Below are 15,581 nucleotides of genomic sequence, written 5' to 3'. Positions count from 1 at the left end.
AGAGGTTAAGTAACTTGCTTAAGTCACGTAGTTTGTAAGTTGTGGAGCTGGGAGTTTTATAAACTCTGCATAATATCCTTTCAGGTGTAGTGTCTGGCTCATTTTATAAGGCTCATGAAATCTGTAAGTCAAGCTTCTGGGGAGAAAATTTGGGTGGTGACCTCTGTGGTTCCCTGGTTTCTCGGTTTTCTAGAAATGATTTAAGTGTCCTAGCTTCCCAGAATTTGGATACTCAAAACTCACATTTCTGTAAACAAAATAAAATCCAAACCCTGAGAGGCTGAATGTAAGCTATCCAAGCTTCCTAATCTCCCCATTAGTCCCCTTTCCCTCCCCAAAATCCAGCAACCTTTAAACACTTTAAATAAATGTTAGTCTGGTAAGCATATTATTACATTAATTCAGACATCAGTTGAGTTGCAATATGTGATCAAGATCTCAAAATTGGGCTAAACAGTACTATAAAGAAGACCTTAAAGAGGGAATTTGTGCTACAGAATAGAGTAATTGGAAAAGCGTGGATTTTGGAGTAAAGCAAGCCTGAATCTGAATCCTGACTGCCAATTACACATTGTATAGCCTTAGACAAGTTATTTAATTTTTCAGAGCCTCTGTTTTGTCATCTGAAAATGGTAATATTCCCTACCTCATAGAATTATTTGAGCAGTCAAATAGTATTAATTGCTGCAATTTTAATAGGGTTAACATCTCCTTTATGTGTAGATCCCAAATGTGGTACCTTTTCAAGGTGATGTCTTTCATCCTAATTCTTGGAACTACTCATGGTGCCTTTAAAAATCGAAGATCTGTGAACCCTGAAGCAAATATGAATATTGTAAGTTGCAAGGAAATAAATGCTAAGCTGCTGAAATAACAGGGAATGCTACCCTTCAATTTTTAGGGTTTTATTCGAACAGATCTACAGTCAAATTTATATCTCTACATTCATATATTTCGAATATTTGTCAACTAATATTCCCCATCTACTATTCTGTAGCTTACGTTTCCCCTTCTGCTTTATTCTGTGTCTGAAATGAAAATATACATAAATATATCCATACCTGCCTGGAGGACTTAAAAATTTTCTCTTCTATATATGCATATACATAACAAATTCCAGAAATAATCTTAGCTATATACATAGACATGCAAACATTTACAGATAAACATATTTTAAAATTGTATATGGGTGAGTAGGTAAAACTATGAGAGATGAGTAGTCAGAAAAAATTTATTGGGTTAGTTCTTGAGATATCTCCGTGAACGCAGGGATTTTATTTATTTGCTGTTGTTGTTTTATTTATCCATGAATCCCTGGTATATAAGACTGAAGCTTAGTAGATGTTCTGTAAATATTTATTACTGAATTAATCAGTGAATTAGTGAAAATAAAAATATATAGGCCTGAGACTGAGAGAGAATACATAGGTTCATGATTACATTAATAAGTTAGATTAATTAGGTTACATTAATTCACTAACAATCTTATTCTAAAAGGTTTGCTTTTTCTTTATCTAGAGCCAAATTATTTCCTACTGGGGCTACCCAGATGAAGAGTATGATATTACGACTGAGGATGGTTATATCCTTGGCCTTTACAGAATTCCTTATGGGAAGACAAAAAACGATAACAATTCAGGTAATGTTCAGTTCAAGATAAACCTGTGACTATCTGGGGCCTGAAGTTCTTAACTTTTCCATTTCTTCTCAGTGAGTTTAGGACAAGAAAAGTGTTTAAAGATTAGGTGAATAGTTACCTTCACATACATATCTCTACATGCCCCAAGAAGAGAGTCTGAATCTCCTTTAGCTTCCTGTTCACAGAGTGGTTTTAAAGTATGGTGGAACACATGTTGCTCCTCCCAAGTTTTCTTTGCAGATCACTATATTCATACATGTTGATCCTCTAGAAGCTTCTTTGTTTAATGAGGGTTTAGAAATGCTCTGAAACACAGTAATATTATTCTGTAGGTTTGAAGCATGACTGGTAAAAATTTCTTTCTTTGTTTTTATAGCTCTCTCCTCTAGTAATAGCAAAGAGATCAGGTTGTTAGCAGCCTCCTGGCTCTTTACTCCAGCAGTAGGTACACCACTATCAGCAGAATGAGGTTAAAAAAAAATGCACTAGAATTTGTCACTAGGGTTATAATTCTAGATGTGCCACTTACTAGCACAATATGTAACAGACTACTTTTGCCTATTCATCTAATTGTTCAAATACAAACCAGGAAATTTTTCTTTTCTCTTTAGATTTTCTCCCTGAAAAGAATGTTTCTCATATTTTAGGACACCCTCTCAAGTTTTCATTTTGAACATTAAAGTACATTTCAGAGAAGATACATTAATTTGGAACAGCCTCAATCAATATAATTTTGGATCCTTATAGAGGTCAAAACTACTAGGCAGAAAATGTTAACATAGATTTGACATAATTATAGTAATCATTCCTTAGGGTATGACCTAATTTTCCAGATACTGTAATAAAAGATTTAAAGATAATTTTAAAATATACTAAGTGCCTTAGTGTTCTCTAGAAGCAGCCCTGAGACAGGGATTTAGGTGCATGTGATTTATTGATTAGAATACTTTCATGAGAAAATAATGTGGAAATCAGGAGAAGACAGGGGAAGGAGCTAAGGAAGAATGTGACTCAGCTAAGTCTAGTTACAATATCGTCTCAGAGGAGTTCACAGATCCCTGAATTGCACTAAAAAAGTGGTCCCACCTTGAAGTTAGGGAGCTAGCTTTTTTGCATTCCTGTATCAGTTAGTCACTGCCAGAAGGCTATCCATAGAAAGAAATATAATCTGACTGAGGAAATTCCCATTTGTCGGGGGGCAATTCCACAGAGAAAGGGGCAATAGTGAACCCTTCAAAAGCACCAGTCACCACACCTGGAAGAAAGATCAAGCTGCTTAGTAAAGGAAATCTAGGTGGGGCACTAAAATAATCTAGTAGAGTGTACCCCTTGCACTACTCACATCCACTTGTTTTTCACATGAAGTTTATTTCATCCAGGTATAGCTTTTCCAAGTTTCCGGTAGATCAAAATTTGCGGGAAAACTTACAAGAGGAAATTTAGGGGGGCAAATTAAGACATCTGCTATTACATTCGATCCTAAAGCCAGATTTGGTACTCATACATTCCCACCTCTACTACCCACTGTAGATTACCCCTCCTTTCAGCTGTCTTCCCTGATATGGTAAGCCACACCTTTATCCCTAAGGGCTACTGTGTCCCTAACAGGTCATAGTTGCCATACGTGTGCATTTACAGTTAAAACAAGACATGGGAGTAACAAAAAATGCCCCTGTGTATCACCTGAATACCAAATATATTTTTCCCTATCGTTATATATCAGTAGCCCTAGCTCCCCATGATGATCAAGGTCAGTTACTCCTTATCTCAGGGTAAGTATAGTAATTCCTTTCTTTGCCTCCCAGTCTTCTAACATGAGGAGCCCCAAATGACCAGGTGGCAGATACAGCTTTAAGTTTATTAGGATGTTTCCTGTGTGCCATGGTGGAAGTGTTTTCCCTCTGAGAACTAGGGCCTCTAGATCTACAGAGCCTAAAATTTCTAGGATAAAAATTATAAGTCACTGACTGAGTTACTGGGAGTGATAGTGAATGGGACCATTTCTAATCTCACCCCTTTGTCTCATACTCATGTATTCTATTAATTGGGGTAATCAGCAATATATTATGACCATTTATTTAAGGTGTATAATGAATCCTGAAGGATAGCACGTGTACTTACAGGATGTCATCTCCCAACTGGCATCTCCACTTAGTCTTTAAGGTGTTGTTTCATTGTTCAATCAAGCTGGCAGCATTTTGATGGTAGTTATGTGGTAGGACCAGTGACCTTCATGGCTATATGCCAATGAATGAATCTTCTTTGACCTGAAGTGGATCACTTGATTCAAGGTAATGTTATGAGGGGGTCCTATGTTGGCAGATCAGTGACTCCATGAACTCTTGAATCGTGGTACTGGCTTTATCCTATGTGGAAGAAAAGGGAAATCATAGTGAAAATGTGTATCAATCCTAGTCATAATGAATTCTTGCCCTTAAAGGATGTGATGTACCCAACTTGTCTCCAAGTGGCTGGTTTGGTTTCCTTGAGGGATGGTACCATGTGAGATTTCATTTGCTGACATGTCGGACATACTGCCCTGGCAGTAGCTGGATCTGCCTTCATGAGAGGGCCCAAATTATGGGTCGGTGTGTTGCCTGTTTCTCTGTCGTCATGGCTACTCATTTTGTGAGCCCATTGCACAGCACTGGGGCAGCTAAAAACAGTGTCTGGCTGACATCTATTTGTTGAGTCATCATATGCACTTGGTTGGTTAGTGTACTCTGTGTAGCGTTTGTTACCGTTCCTATTCTCTCCCCTTCCCCCACACACAGATTGAATATTGCTCTGGAGGGCAGATGGAAGAAAGGATGGGAAGAGAGTTTCTTGCACCTCCTGCAAGTCTACACCACAATGGACACTTTCCTAAGACTCTTTCCAGTCTTTTCTTTGAGATTCACATAGGGTTCATGGAAAAGAGCTTGCAAGAGAGGATAGACTTTCCCAATTTCTACTGCATCCAGAAGCTTCATACTGACCTGGACCGTATACTTGACCTTCATTGCCTTCAGTTATTCTATCTGAACTATTCTGATTGTGTCTCTCCAAAAGGGAGGGCTTATGTCTCCTCTCTCCCTGCAAGCACCTGCCTCTCCTCAGATTTTGGGCCAGATTTTTGCTCTGTGATGTCAGCTCTCTGGTGATTTTTTTTTTAAGTTATGGATTTGAACTTAGTTCATTATAAAGTTGGGAGTGATACTTCTTCTAGTTTAGTATATATCCCCAAATGGAAGCAGAAGTTCTTCACTTCTGAGCTTTTATATTCTGCTGGTATCCTCACCAGTGTATTTTTTTCAAGTTGGTAAACGGAATATCCTCCAAGCTCTCCTAAGGCACATGAATCAGATGGTGGATGTTCTGGTCTTATTTAATAGTTTGAGCATTTCTTCATCTAAGCCCTTTTATTCTTTCTTCCATAATCTGCTGTTTCAATTCTGGAATTTTCTAAGCTTCCAAGAAATCTCGGCAGAATGTCAGAACTGACTTCTGGAACCATTGCCAGTGTGTAAAATCCTGTGTCATAGGAGTGTGCTCTCATATGAATAAACTCTCCCTTATCCACACCCATATATATATATGTTTCTCCCTTTGATACAATACCCAAGCATACTCTCCCAGTTCCCACTGTTACGTACATATTAGCCAGGTTTTGTATCTCCTTTAGTGTACAATTCTCCTTTCCCTCAGCAAGTTTAACACTTCTTCAGTTAAGCCTAGTTACTGATTCTGTATCTGGGAAGGGATTGGGGTGGATCTTGAGTAGGGGAAGGCTTTTTCTGAAAGGTATCTAAGTTAGGGGGCATTATCCTCTAACAAAGAGGACTGGGTCACTTCTGTAGTCCCACTGAGTTCAGGGAAATTTGAGATTTAAGTTTCTGAAGCTCTTCTACCCAGATATTCTCATCTCAAGTCTCAGAGTCCTACTTCCCCATTAAGTCCCTGAATATGGCATGGGTTCTTTCCAAGGCTGAAAGTTCTACCTTCCTAAAGTTTTACTATTCTTACAATTAGGTCCTGACCATGATTATCACCTCAGTTTGCCCTCTGACTATAGAAAATGCGGGTTGTAGATGATGCCAAAGAGGTCTTATGTCTTTCATACTTTGCTTTGAATTTTGGTGATTGAGTGCCCTGAGCCTATAATTTTCTCTCTTCAAAACATCATTGGCACTCAGGGACTTCCCTGGTGGCGCAGCAGATAAGACTCCATGCTCCCAGTGCAGGGGGCCTGGGTTCAATCCCTGGTCAGGGAACTAGATCCCACATGCATGCCACAACTAAGAGTTCGCATGCCACAACTAAGGAGCTCTCATGCTGCAACTAAGGAGCTGGTGAGCTGTAACTAAGGAGCCCTGGAGCCACAACTAAGGGGCCTGCCTGCCGCAACTAAGACCCAGTGCAACCAAATAAATAAATATTTTTAAAAAACATCATTGGCACTCAGCAACAACTACCCAATTCCCCATCCCTCATAATTCTATTTCTCCTCTACCTCTTCACTGTCAGAGATTCAGTACAAGCCAGTCATCCCTTTCCTGTATCATCACAGGAAAGGTGAAAATTTAACCACTGGAGTGCTACAACATGCAAGGTCCTTTCAGTACTCCACCTACAATCAATGATGTGATCCTCATTGCCCACCAACCAGTGGATTATGTGTGAATGGCAATTTGGGACTTAAAACAAAGTTACTAGTGAACACATATTATGTTATTCAAAAAGTGTTGCTTCTCAAAAACCTTGGAAGTATAAATTAGAGCTCTGGGAATGCTGGTGATTAAAATAGTGGTTCTAATGATGAAACCTATATTGACTACATCTGTGAAAAATGTGATTATAAAATTATTTTATGAAGTGAAAAAGTGGGAAAATCATAGAAAATATATTTTATGTAATATACTATTTAAAATGTATATGAGTACCCAAGTTACTATAAGATATTTGAATATTCTATATCCTTAAAAATTTATATGTTTAAGTATGACATGACCTAATTGCCCACTTGGTCATTTGAAAGAATTTCATTACTGAACTGTGTTAAACAACTCTGATATAAACTGAGATTTATATATTTTAATACTTATATATTAAAAGATTAAATTTGAGGTGAGATACTCATGTAAACACTACAATATTCTAAAAGAAATTTTCTGCATTTTTTTCCAGCTCAGAGGCTTGTTGTGTACTTGCAACATGGTTTGCTCACATCTGCCAGCAGCTGGATTTCCAATCTTCCTAACAACAGCCTAGGCTTCCTTCTGGCAGATGCTGGTTATGATGTATGGATGGGAAACAGCAGAGGGACTACTTGGTCCAGGAAACACTTGTACCTAAAAACAAATTCCAAAGAATTCTGGGCTTTCAGGTATAAGAAAAATCAAGTAATGTTTCATTTTATAAGTGTATTGAACATTTTTTTTCTTTTTGAATTAAATAAAATAAAACATGTCTTTTTTCTCAACTCAGGGCTTTCAATAGACCATCAAAATTTATATAAATTTTGCCTTGGAAATTAAAGAGTGCTTGTTTGATTTTGAGCTTCTTTCTCATTTTTTAGCTGTAAACTTTATTGACTACCCTACTCTTCCTTTAAATATTTTTTCACTCTGTAACCTATATATTTAGTCTACTGCACTGTATTTAGAATACACAAGCATCCTCTTTATAAGTCTGTTTTGTGACTATTTTATTTCCTTGACTTTGTGTTCTCACAGAAGTCTCTGTTCAGTAGATACATTATACTATTAACTTATTGATAATACCCAAAGAGAGTTGAAAAATGCTTTAAATGTATCTACCTATTCATTATCTTCAAATGTTAATATAACATTAGTAGGAAGTAAATTTTTATTTTCCTTTTTCTTTTGTAGTTTTGATGAGATGGCTAAATATGACCTTCCAGCCTCCATTGATTTCATTGTGAAGCAGACCCAACAAGAGCAAATATTTTATGTAGGCCATTCACAAGGCACTACCATTGGTATGGCAAGAAAGATCGTTGCTACTATTACTTAATTACACTTTTAAAGTTTGTAGATATATTTCTTAAAGATGTAGGTCAGCTTCTAGACTTGTAATTGAAACAAAGCAGAATTGTGAGACAAATATCACGTAGCAGTGCCCTGGAAGCTTACATCCTGCTTTAATTCTACATAGTTTTTTCTAGTCACAAAGAATTGACTGTAAAAATAAGGTTTTGTTTGTGGTTTTGTTTGCTTACAATTGTATAAAAGTTGGATATCCATCTAAAGATCACAGTGAGGTAATAAGTCATTTGTTCCACAAATAGAAATTTCATAATTATTTTTCTTTTAAAAATGAAGCATAGAGATTTATGAGTAAGAAACTTTAAAAGTATATTTATGTTTTTACATTTAGGACAAATTAAACTTAAGAAATGCACAAACTTGAAGAAAGCCTTCCTATATTTAAAGACGACTAGAAAAGAACTTTGATCTCCTCACAATACTAACGCTTCTACCTAATGCATAACAACTTTGCGTTCAGAAAAAAATTCCCTAAGACCTAAAGTAACACTCTTACGTGGTATTGTAAACCTGTTCACTCTTAATCTTTCTACTTTAGAAGTAGAAAAGTCCATTTTATAATAGAAGCCAATATTCAATATTAAATGAGTTTTTCTCGTCTGAAGAGTATCGTTTTCTTACAGAAATACTCTACATTCTACCAGAAAATATGTGTTAAATAACAATCTCATCCCATTTCTCATAGATCTTTTCTCTGATGTTTATTAACCTTGCATGACTTTTAGTCCAGATTTTCATCAGCTGTTCAGTTGTCTGGAACCAAGAATCCTAGCAAATAATTAAACAAGAAAAAAATGGGTGATGTGCCAGAGCTAATTGACTTGCAATATGATATATAATTCTTTGCTTCTTTGACTTCTCAGAACCCAGGGAAAAAAGAGCCAATAAAAATAGAGGAGATGTGCAGGTAGCTAACTTGATAAGATGTCAAAAAAGGAAAAACTACTACTTGTCATATTAATTACTCTAAATTATCAGTAAAATATAAAGTAGTGTTTAGCATCCTCTGTACAAGAAGGCAAGGAAATTTTTAATTGAAAGTAAATATTAAAACAATTTGACATTTATTGAATTTCTTACCTAAAGTATAAGATTCATCTATCTGAAAAATTCACTTACCTCATTTCACCATTGCCAGTTATACAAATATACAATATTATGTCTGATTTTTAAATTATGGTGTTATAAAACTTATTTATTGCTGAATTATCCTCATTTACGATCTACACATTTATTTTAGATCCTAATAATCAGCATTATGTTGTGATCAATATGCATGTCTCATACTGGGTGATCAATAAATGTTTGATAAATGAATTAAGAAATGAATGAGTGAATTAACTGTTCAGAGCTTATTGAACTTACTCGCCACTGTGTCATTTCTTACATGATAGAAATTGCTTAAGAATAGTTTATTTATATCTTATTTTCTTTCAGCGTTCATAACATTTTCCACAATACCAAAGATAGCTGAAAGAATCAAAATATTTTTTGCCTTAGCGCCAATTTTTTCCATTAAATACTCAGAAAGCCCTTTAATTAAAATGGCATACAACTGGAAGTCAGTGATCAAGGTATGTTATTCCTTTCCTTTTTGTAGTTGATAACCCAAAATGATAATGATTCTCTGCTTTCAAAATAAAAGGTTTTGGCTGTGTTTGAACAGCCATATGTATGATTTGAATTTTTTGTCTTCATTTACACTGGATTCTTGCCTTTGTTTCTACAGAGGGATAGGATTTTACTTATGATACTTTTGGGCAACTCATTGTGACAGAAAATCCATTAATCAAATCATCTCTACATCCTGCTCCCAAGTTTTGTCCCTTAATTTAAATGTTTTAAACTGTGAGATAATGTATTTGTGTGAACTCATCACATCAATTTTTGATTAATTGTTTTAGTCTTCCAAATATGAGTAAATTTATTTTACAGTTTTTTTCTGGCAGCAAAGACTTCTTATCTAATACCTCCTTTAAAAGATTTGTTGGTTCAAAGCTGTGTCCACTGAAGATTTTTGATAACATTTGCCGTGATATCTTGTTTATGATAGCTGGATATGACCTGAAGAACTTAAATATGGTGAGAACAAGTTGTATTTGAAATGTATTTTGTCAATTTTCAGAAAGCAGCTCTTAATAGTACTTACTTTATGCCTCATGTATCATTTTATGTTTTATCCATTTATACTTAGATTCTTAGCCTTTCTGATTTTGTGACTATACCAACATTATGAAGCTAATTTGTATTACCATGCTGGGATTATTTTGCCTCCATATTTGTCTTGATCTCTGTAAAGAACAGAGAGCAGCTGCAGTGATGGTTATCATTATTAGTCTTTGCTATTAAATGTTAGTTTCCTGAGGTTTCATGTATTTAGTCTGTCTTCTATTCACTTGTCTTCCATAACTCCTCCTCTTATATCCTGGTTCCTAACACTTTTTCCCTTCCTTGTTGATCCTTCCATAATTAGAATTAGTGCCTGCCAATTAACTTATATGCTTGTGGCATTCATCAAAATTCCTGGAGTGGGAAACTGTTTTGGTACTTGAGCTACTATTACCAAGGCCATTTGTATTGATTGTATATAGATTCTCTTAAAGATATAGGCATTCATTCTAAGGTTTTTTCTGCACATTAAATTAAAAATCCAGATTTGGTAAAAAGCAATTGTGGCGGGGCTTCCCTGGTGGCGCAGTGGTTGAGAGTCTGCCTGCTAATGCAGGGGACACGCGTTCGAGCCCTGGTCTGGGAGGATCCCACATGCCACGAAGCAACGAGGCCCTTGCACCACAACTACTGAGCCTGCGCGTCTGGAGCCTGTGCTCTGCAACAAGAGAGGCCGCGATGGTGAGAGGCCCGCGCACCGCGATGAAGAGTGGCCCCCGCTTGCCGCAACTAGAGAAAGCCCTCGCACAGAAACGAAGACCCAACACAGCCAAAAATAAATAAATTAATTAATTAAAAAAAAAAAAAAAAAAAACCAATTGTGGCATTTGGACTAGTTAGTTGGTTCTTGCACCTGGACCTTTTAAGAAAGTTCTCAATGAGAACCAATTTATTCTTTCAAAGAAAAAGAGGTGTTTTCTTAATTCCCAAACATGTTTTCATACCGCAAGGATATGTTGATTTTATTCAACCTTAAGAAGGTCTTATGCGAGTCTCAGCAGGCTAAATAGACAATTACATAAATTTGAAAGAAACACTTCATAACAGAAGAAATGAACTCCATTCTCTCCCTTTTTCCCAAAAGGTGTGAGCAGCGTACTTTCTGCCATAGAAGGTTAAAAAAAAAAAAAAAAAACTTCTCATATTCTTCTGTCCATCTAGTGTTACATACCTACCATGGAACGACTAGAAGAATCATAAATATAATCTTTATTTCTGCTTGCCTTTTTTATTTATTCTATGTCTTGGGTAGTGTATTTCGCCACTGATGCATTTACTGTAATTATAGTGTCTTTGAGAACTTTTTTTTTTTGTGAACTATTAGGAAAGCTTATATTCTGGCTTTTTAGCCTTTAAATTTGTGAGTCTCCTTTCTGGGACAAAAGTTGACAGTGTCATAGATTGTAATATGATTGTGTACTAAGTTATCTAGGGTTGGGGGAAGTTTGAAGTGAAAAATTTCATACACAGTGTGAATGGGAACAGTAAGAGTGACTGTATAGTTCAGTTTGATTCAGTCCTCTTGATCCTATCAAGATCTACGGGGAAGGCAGGGTCTGACTTGGAATTTCTTTCCTGTAGGCAGTATGAAAAACCAGAAGAGAATCTTTCAGTTTGTAAAAAGGCAGTGTCTAGAATCAGGCCAGTGTCACTCAGAGAACTGAATAGAAGCTATCATGCAAGGAAGAACAGGTAGCAAAAACTCTCACCAATGTAATTTGGAAAATGTGTCGTCAAACAACCCAGAATTTTGACTTTGTCCAGTTCTTGTAATTCAGTTTATCAATTATTTCTTTCATGGATTGTGCCTTTGGTGCTGTATCTGAAAAGTCATTGCCACACCCAAGGTCATCTAGGTTTTTTCCTATGTTATCTGTTAGAAGTTTTATAGTTTTGCATTTCCCATTTAGGCCTATGATCCATCTTGAGTTAATTTTTGTGTTGGATGTAAGGTCTGTGTCTAGATTTCTTTCTTTTTTTTTTTGCATGTGGATGTCCAAGTGTTCCAACACCATTTTTTGAAGAGACTATCATTTTTCTATTGCATTGCCTTTGCTCTTTTTGTCAAAGACCAGTTGACTATATTTATAGGGGTCTATTTCTGGGCTCTCTATTCTGCTCTATTTATCTACTTGTCTATTCTTTCACCAATACCACACTGTCTTGATTACTGTAGCTTTATAATGTCTTGAGGTTGTGTCGTATCAGTCCTCCAATTTTTCCCCTTTAACATTATATTGGCTATTTGGGGTCTTTAGTTTCTCCATATAAACTTTGGAAGCAGTTTGTCAATATCCTTTAAATAACTTGCTGAGATTTTGGTAGGGATTACATTGACCTTCCATGTCTTGTTCACTGATTGAGGTTCCCAGGGAGTATGAAGGCAATGCATACCTAGATTACAGATTGACATGAGCACTGCTTTATTTCTGATTCAGCTTCATTTTGAATTGTGTAGAACTTTGGGACCCCAGTTTATCATGGAAACAATTTCTTTTTAAATCTCCAAACTGTCCTCAGCAAGCCCTGGGCTGATTTTTGCTTTCCTTAACTAGCTAAGTTCTTAAAATGAAACTTTAAATTTTCTGGGATTGGCAAATAAACTTAAGGAAAAAGTAGCTTCAACGCTTTGCTTTTGTCTTGGGGTTCTTTGTCTTTTGTCTTCCATTTGTCCTGGTAATTTCTTTCTATCTTTTCAGTTCTTTAGTGCTTTCAAAAGATGTATGTGTGTGTTATATCATTGTTGATTGTTTTCTGTATGGGGTGATGGACCTCATAACTTAGAAATCCAATAATAGCTTCTACAGCAGTGCAAAATTTACATTTAATAAGTACATTTATGTATTTAATTTAAATATAATTTTATGTTTTATTAACATTATTTATTAGAAATTAAACTTCCTTGAAATTTTTTGGTTTAATAATGATCAAAGATTGTCTTCTCTGGTTGGACTAAGATTAAAAATAATTTTTTAACCCTTCAGAGTCGTGTGGATGTGTATATGTCACAAAACCCAGCAGGAACATCTGTTCAAAACATGCTCCACTGGAGTCAGGTATAAATTTTAAGGTGCATTTTAGTAAAATTTTATTTAAACTACTCACAGTTTATCTCATCATTCTAGGGATCAGGCAGTTGCCATAGAATGATAAATTTAGAAGGGTAAAATGAAATTATTAAAAATTTGTATGATTCTTTAAAGTTTATAATATATGCTAATAATGTAATCTATTAGCGCCTCTAAATTTAAGCAATAATCAGAGCAATACAGTTATTTTCTGTTTTAAAAATGAGAAAATGTTCATTCAGAACAGTAGACAAGGGATCATCTAGGCCATGCCCATCATTTAACTTGCCCAAATATTTAAAACTATTAAAAAAAAAACTAAAAACTAACACTAAAACACAGGTCTCTCAATGCCTACTCTTTCACTATACTACACTTTCTCCACTGTTAAATTGTGAACTCCATGAGGAACATGAGCAAGTTTTATTCACTTTTCTATTTGCAAGTCTAAGAGTTCGTGGCATGAGGTAGATACTCAAGAATATTTGTTGAATGAATATTGATGAAGAAAAAAATCCAGTGTGAATACCATCTTAATATTGAGAGCCAAGATAATATAGAAAGAACACTATGCTTGAGACCAAAATACCAGACATTGAATTCTTTCTCTGAACCTTACTGGCAGCGTGACATTGAGCAAGATCATTTAATCTTTATGAATTCAGTTTCCTTAATTTAAAAAATATAGTTAATAATAATGCTCTGACCTAACAAAAATACTATGAGAATTAAATAGGATGATGATTATGAATGTTCTTTAAATTTAATAAACACTAGATACATTTAAAGTGTTATTAATATTGGTTAAGGGCTTACTCATTTAAAAAGTGTTTAAATTTACTAAGTAATCTTTTTGAGGTAAATTATTTTCAAAAATTTATTACAACTTATCTTTAGGTTTAGTTTATTTCTGGTGAAGCTAGACCAGGGACATCTAATCAAACTGCATTTATTCACACATTGGAACAATATTTATTGGGCACCTACTATGTGCCCTGTACTGTTCTATGCTTATGGTGTACATCAGTGAACAAAATAAATATCTTCGCTTTAAAATTTTTCTTTCAGCTTTTTAATTCTAGTCACTTGAAAGCTTTTGACTGGGGCAGTCCTGTTCTGAACTTGGTTCATTTTAATCAGGTACATAATTATGTATGAACTAAAAACTACCCTCCCCGATCAATTGAGATGATTTTACTGTAAAGACTCATCTGTAAAGCCCAAGAGTACAATAATACAGTGAGAAGCACCAGTAGATGAAGATCATGTTGATTTAGATCCACATTTTCATTTCCAACCAAAGTGGCTTTTCCATGTCTTCTATATATTTTAACAACAAATATCTTAGATAAGTCTAGAGAAGTTGACAAGCAGTAGAATAATTCATCATTCCTCAAGAGGAAAAATACTGTGTTTATAATATGCATAGCTCTGTGCTTGGTTAAATAAGAAGTAAAAAGCATAATATAGTTCTTGACCCTAAAACTATTTATTGTGTTTGGGAAGATAAGACAAAAACATACAATAATTAGGAAAAAATAGAAGTTAATGAGAAGATGTTAAAAATTGTCTGAGTATGATGACAAATGTCTTGAAATATTAGAATCCAAGTCTGTCTACTTCAAAATTTATGCTTTTCCACCATACTTTTCTACCTTAGCTAAACTCCAATGCCTGATGTAGTTTGCTTGTGTGAAAGTCTGAAGTAAAATATAAAGATCAAATTCAATAAAATCATATTTGACCTTGACTGCCAATATTTATCATTTACTGATAAACATAATGACAGTTATACAAGGCAAAGAAAACTTTGATCAAAATATTTTAATTCTTTATAAATAAAACTGAAATTGTCTCTGTGGAATGACTGAATACTCCGAAGCAGAAAAACTCTCTAGTTTTAATTTGTATCTGATTATTTCTAAGTAAAAATTATAATAAACTATTCTTTTATACTCATTGCTTCCTTATTAACAATTATTTTAGATTAAGCTTATTTTCAAATTGTACTTTAAATTACCATTTAAAGAATTAGTAAATAACACCTTCTATGTATTATTCCCTTTGAAAACTCTTATTTTTACTTATTTGTATTTAGACAACTTCTCCATTGTACAATGTGGCAAACATGAATGTGCCAACTGCAACTTGGAATGGTGAAAGTGACTTGTTGGCTGATCCTGAAGATGTTAAAATTTTACTTTCTGAAATCAAAAACCATATTTACCATAAAACTATTTCTTACTATAATCATATAGACTTTTTGTTTGGATTAGATGTATATCATCAGGTTTACCGTGAGATCATTGATATTATCCAGGGAAATCCATAAAGAATCATAGTATTCTGTGTTGAAGGATCCATATAATTTCTATTAAAATCCAATTATTTTTTTCTTACTATGTATATTTTTCCGATTATTTAAGTAAAGTCTGGAATTTTTTCCTATTTTTTTGCATTGCCCCTAGGCTTTCCATTTATTAAATCAGTAGCATTTATTATATCAGGGGTAATTGTAGATTATTACTCAGCCCAAAGTAGTCTGTTGAGTTTCTAAGTAGAATGTAAATAACTAAAAACAGAAACAATAATCTTAAATATTTTTAACTGCAAGAGATGGATTTTTGAGAAAGGTGGAGTTTTTTTCTTTAAATAAAT

At 34.7% G+C, this 15,581-nt stretch overlaps 1 protein-coding gene across 1 annotated transcript; it reads left to right on the top strand.

Moving 5' to 3' along the window:
• Nucleotides 1-811: 811 nt before the first annotated feature.
• Nucleotides 812-15,255, top strand: LIPJ (lipase family member J). The gene is made up of 9 exons (XM_061189949.1): nt 812-835; nt 1,519-1,639; nt 6,806-7,004; nt 7,510-7,619; nt 9,124-9,260; nt 9,622-9,768; nt 12,840-12,911; nt 13,992-14,063; nt 15,022-15,255. The coding sequence occupies exons 1-9, from the start codon at nt 827-829 to the stop codon at nt 15,253-15,255; spliced, it is 1,101 nt and encodes a 366-aa protein (XP_061045932.1). The 5' UTR covers nt 812-826.
• Nucleotides 15,256-15,581: the final 326 nt, after the last annotated feature.

The sequence above is a fragment of the Eubalaena glacialis genome, chromosome 1 (genome assembly GCF_028564815.1).
Source record: "Eubalaena glacialis isolate mEubGla1 chromosome 1, mEubGla1.1.hap2.+ XY, whole genome shotgun sequence".
Taxonomy (NCBI): Eukaryota; Metazoa; Chordata; class Mammalia; order Artiodactyla; family Balaenidae; genus Eubalaena; species Eubalaena glacialis.
The sequence above is the reverse complement of the archived record's forward strand: the minus strand, read 5'-3'. Positions and strand labels throughout refer to the sequence as shown.